This window comes from Sinocyclocheilus anshuiensis, unplaced genomic scaffold, assembly GCF_001515605.1.
Source record: "Sinocyclocheilus anshuiensis isolate Anshui unplaced genomic scaffold, SAMN03320099.WGS_v1.1 scaffold234, whole genome shotgun sequence".
In the NCBI taxonomy this organism is placed as follows: domain Eukaryota; kingdom Metazoa; phylum Chordata; class Actinopteri; order Cypriniformes; family Cyprinidae; genus Sinocyclocheilus; species Sinocyclocheilus anshuiensis.
This window is the reverse complement of record NW_015544165.1, coordinates 670,733-675,511: the sequence shown is the minus strand read 5'-3', so window position 1 is coordinate 675,511 and position 4,779 is coordinate 670,733. Positions and strand designations below refer to the sequence as shown.

At 37.2% G+C, this 4,779-nt stretch overlaps 1 protein-coding gene across 1 annotated transcript in view; it reads right to left on the bottom strand.

Moving 5' to 3' along the window:
- Positions 1-936: 936 nt before the first annotated feature.
- Positions 937-4,779, bottom strand: part of LOC107695775 (ubiquitin conjugation factor E4 B-like) — a 41,849-nt gene continuing 38,006 nt past the window's right edge. Inside the window, 4 exon segments of the mRNA XM_016495816.1 lie at positions 937-1,980; positions 2,135-2,281; positions 2,646-2,820; positions 2,960-3,151. Of these exon segments, the coding sequence (XP_016351302.1) occupies positions 1,919-1,980; positions 2,135-2,281; positions 2,646-2,820; positions 2,960-3,151 (576 nt within the window). The 3' untranslated portion in view covers positions 937-1,918.

Here is a 4,779-nt window from a genome sequence, read left to right as displayed (position 1 = left end):
GCGTTACTTTACTAGTTACTTGAAAAAAGTAATCTGATTACGTAACTCGCGTTACTTGTAATGCGTTACCCCCAAGACTGCCTTTAATAAGTGTTTATATGCGGATTATTTTAGACTGGTTCGGGTAGGTACCGCTGCGGAGTAGCCCAGTACCTGCGTGATTCGTCTAATAGACATTAGCTGCGTTCCAAATGACGCACTATACACTATGCACTCATACACTATGTACTTATGCCCTATGTACTCAACCATGTAGAGTATGAATTATGTAAGGTTATTTTGTCATTCATAATCGCAGTCCGATAGCCCCTCCCCCTTCGGTACGTAATTAAAGCTGCGACAGTTGAGTGCATGAAGTGTCCAACGTTCCACACTTCATTTTTTCGGTTAAGTGCATCATCCAGGTATTTAAACTTGTTCTTTTTGGAATTTTCAGTGTGAACGCACTACTCACACCATTTATACTACAAAACGTCACAGAATAGTGCATAAGTACGCGATTTGGGACGCACCTATAAACAGAGAGAAGTCGCTCGCACGCAGTTCTGTTTATTAACCGCTAGAGCGCAAAAAGTTACGGACTGCAGCTTTAAGTAACAAAAATGTTTTGTTTTGTTTTGTCAGCATTTCTCATCAACCTAAATAAACCAAAGCTGAAATAAAAATACAACTAGAAACATTTAAAAAATAAAATAAAAATGACAAAAACAAAATAAACGTTAAAATGGAAAATATAAAAAAAAAAACATTTAAAAACTATAAATATTGTACAATTATACAAAAACACACTCTGCCATCTACGAAATCATATAACAATATTATTTAATAAACTTAAATCAATCTAGACCTACTTGCCAATGTTTTGCAAAACATGTGGCTGATGAATTGAACAAAAGTCAGGAAGAGTGAAAAGAAATGCAACAGCTATCATTGTGTGTGCATTACCATTTATTACAGTTCAAAGAGCTGGGTCCAAAAGAAGTCTGTAGCAAAGGAAGCAAATTCCTGTACAGATAAACCCTTTAAGTCACTGGAAAAACTCTTACATCCAACAACTGGGGTTAATAGTAATAACAAGTGATGAGGAACCTTTAGGATCCAAAAAAACGTTGGAGAACAGAACAAAAAACATGATGTACTGGCATTTTTATGATGATCATGTTACAACACAGCATCGCATTCTTTGATTTGATCCTGGGTTTGAGCTCCGATTCAGATTTTAGTCCAATTTTAGTCACACTGTGTACATATGAGATTTCTATGCAAACCCAACAAAATTCTAATACAGAGTCAATCACCATCTGATGCTCCACTGGCATGTGTCCATCAATTTACACCAACATCTATTGTATTTTCTACAAGACAGTCTAGAGCTTGTTAATTTGATTAGTTAAAATGTGTTGTATTCCTCCAACCATATAAAATAAACTGACTGAATGGTAAACTGCATGTCTACAGCCAATGTTTTGTCATTCTACTGAGTGTAAATGGAAAAAAATTTAAATACTGGTGTTAGTTAACATTCTTCACAAACATGAAATGGATCCCCATCCTCAATGTTTTCCCTTACCATGAGATCCACTAAAATGCATCCGTGAGGACAACAAAAACACAATGGGAAGCAATTTCTTTATATATCCAAATTTGTTAACTTTGAGGTGTGAAACTGTGTGCTCTTTCAGCTTGGTATGTATGTGCAGACATACAAATTCAAAATCAAAATGTTTCAAAAGTCTAAACTTTATTATGTTTCAATTTAGAACCATGAGCCTTTCAGACAATGGCTCGATAAAGAGGATAAAGGGAGGAAAACAATTTGGGTACTGTCATCTTTTATTTCTCCTTCTCTCTCTTCAGTTCACTTCCAGCTTGGTGAAAACATTTAAACTGCAGGGCAAGCTTGGCTCACTGAGAAAACTCAAACACGGCCACTCTGCTTCTCTCTCATCCAGGCCTGGATACGCTCCTTCAGCTCTGGGACTGTGGAGAGAGGGAAAAGTATGGAGTCAGCGTTACACAGTCTAACAATTATAAAAAAAAAAATTAAAAAAAAGACAAGTCACAAAGTGCATTTGGCAGCAGCGCTGAAAGTAGCAGCTCGTGTAGTCTTTGTAAAGCTGTGTGTGGTGGGTACCTGGTTCCAGCATGCTCTCGGTGAGAGGCTGTCTGTTGAAGGGGTCAGTGGGAGAGTTCAGGAGGTGTCGCAGAATGATGGCTCGATCCATGATGTTGCCAGAAGGAAGTTGCACGGGATCAGTCATGAGAGTGTCCATCAGCGGGTCTGTTTAGATAGGATGTCAATGTTAATTGCTCCAATCAACTATTAAATTTGTAGCTACACTTCCATTTTTTTTGTTGTTAGGGTTGTTTTTAAAAAATTAACACTTTTTACTTGCAAGGATGCATGTGATCATTGCCATTACATGAATAAATTACATTTGAAAATATATTCAAATAAAAAACAGCTCATTTAAAAAAGAATAATATTCCATAATATTACTGTTTTAACTTTCTTTTAATCATATAAATGCAGCTTTGGTGAGCATAAGAGACTTCTTTCAAAAACAAAAAAACTTATCAAACCCCAAACTTGAGCAGTAGTGTATGACTAAAAATATGATGTAAAACAACTTGATGACTCTCACCTTTAAACTCATCTGGGGCATCGCTGTAATCCATCTCAGACTGAGAATTGCGGGCTACTATCTCCTCTACCTTTTCCAACAGAAGTTTGAATTTCTCAATAGCAATGGTGGATTTTATGCCCGCTTTTCTCATTTTTGAAATGACCTCCTCAAACAGCTCCCTGCTGTATGACCGCTAAAAGTGAGAGAGAGAGAGAGAGAGAGAGAGAGAGAGAGAAAAAAAAAGTTATCCACATATTTTTCTTGCAATACAGTTGAGCACCAAACTACATTTGCTGTCTAGCCACCGAAGATCACGGTGAGCAGATACAGACCTGGTCATCTGCAATGGCTTTAGCAAACCGTGCACAGTCCAGCTGCAGATAAATGTCAGTGAGCTGATCCAGGAGCTTCTTTGGCTCAAAACCATATTTTTCTGGGTTTTCCACCTTCAAGTCTCGACATTTAGGCCCACATAGCTGCTGCAGGTTATAATTCAACATGGCAGCCAGACGAGGACCCAGTTCCTGTTCAATACAACAGAATATACATGAGTCATTTTTTGTGCATTTTCACCAGAACCTACAAATATAGTATTTGCTCTATTAGTGTCATTAAAAGTGCCCTTTCTCACACCTCTGAATAAACTCAATGTTCTAACCCTGGCAGCAGCTCAATTTTCCCTGAAGACTATAAATACCTGCAGAGAGCAGAGCGCAGGAGATTAATTTACTGCAAGCAGCAGATTACAGTGCTCATGCTTTTTTCCTATTAACCAAAGCTGAATTAATTAGACTTTGTTACGCTCTACCTCTTTTGTAGGTGCTTCCTAAAGTGGATCTGTTTGTTGTCTGTTGAAATGTTTCTTAAGTTATATTTCTACGACTGTCTGCTTATATAGCTTTATTAAACAGCTTCTACTCATATAACAACCTGTTAAGCTGTTCATACACTACCGTTCAAAAGTTTGGAGTCAGAAATGTAAAAAAAAAATAAATAAATTGATACTTTTATTCAGCATTAAATTGATTTTGATTTCAATTAAATGCTGTTTTTTAAACTTTCCATTCATCAAAGAGTCCTGAAAGAACAATGTATCACAGTTTTCCCCGAAAAATATAAAGCATTACTAATGTTTTCAGCATTTCTAATAACAAGAGATGTTTCATAACAGCATATCAGAATTATTTCTGAAGAATTATTTGACACTGAAGACTGGAGTAATGGCTGCTGAAAATGCCATTACATTCAAATAGAAAACAATATTACTGTTTTACTGCATTTTTTATCAAATAAATGCAGCCTTGGTGAGCATAAGAGACTTTTTTCAAAAAAATCTTACCGTCCCCAAAATTTTGAATGTCATAATGTAATGGCGTGTTTTTACAGCATGCAGGAGTGTAACATGTTTCCATACTTACAGGCCTGAGGAAGGGCTTCTGGACCTGTTTGGTGAGGATATGGAACATATCCACTGTCTCTGTGGCTAAAGCCAGGTACGATCGTGATACTCTCTCATCCTGAGTCAGCTGGGACTGTCGGCTCTGCTGCTGCTCCTGAGGATCAAAACGTTTCACGTGAAATTAGATGTGATTGGAACTGGAAAACAAAAAGTGTCAATGCAAGTAGAAACACTGCTGTACAACCATTCCCTTTAAAGTCCGTGTAAAGTAATATTACATATGTGTTCGGAGTTTGTCACACCACAGAAAAATGTGTTATTAAACACCCAGACAAATTTGAATGATAAGAAAAAACGGCAAGTAAATAAAATAAGTTATCAAAATCTTGAAAAAATAAGCAGTACTTTCTGCTCTCAAATGCTGGGGGCGTGTCTGCAGTCTGCATTGAAACCACGCCCACTCACAGGAAAGCTGCCGCCTCTCTCAACTGTCATACAAATAATTTAAAATAAGGAGACTGAGCTGTTTTGTAAATTACCGCATCCAGGTAATATGCATTTACGTGACGATGGCATAGCTAGCTAGGAAACTGTAGGCTGTAGTAACTAACGGTAATGACAGTAATGACGGTGTTGAACCACTGATGCTACATTTACATTTACATTTAGTCATTTAGCAGACGCTTTTATCCAAAGCGACTTACAATTGGGGGATACATAAAGCGATTCTTCTTAAAGAGGCAAACAGCCACA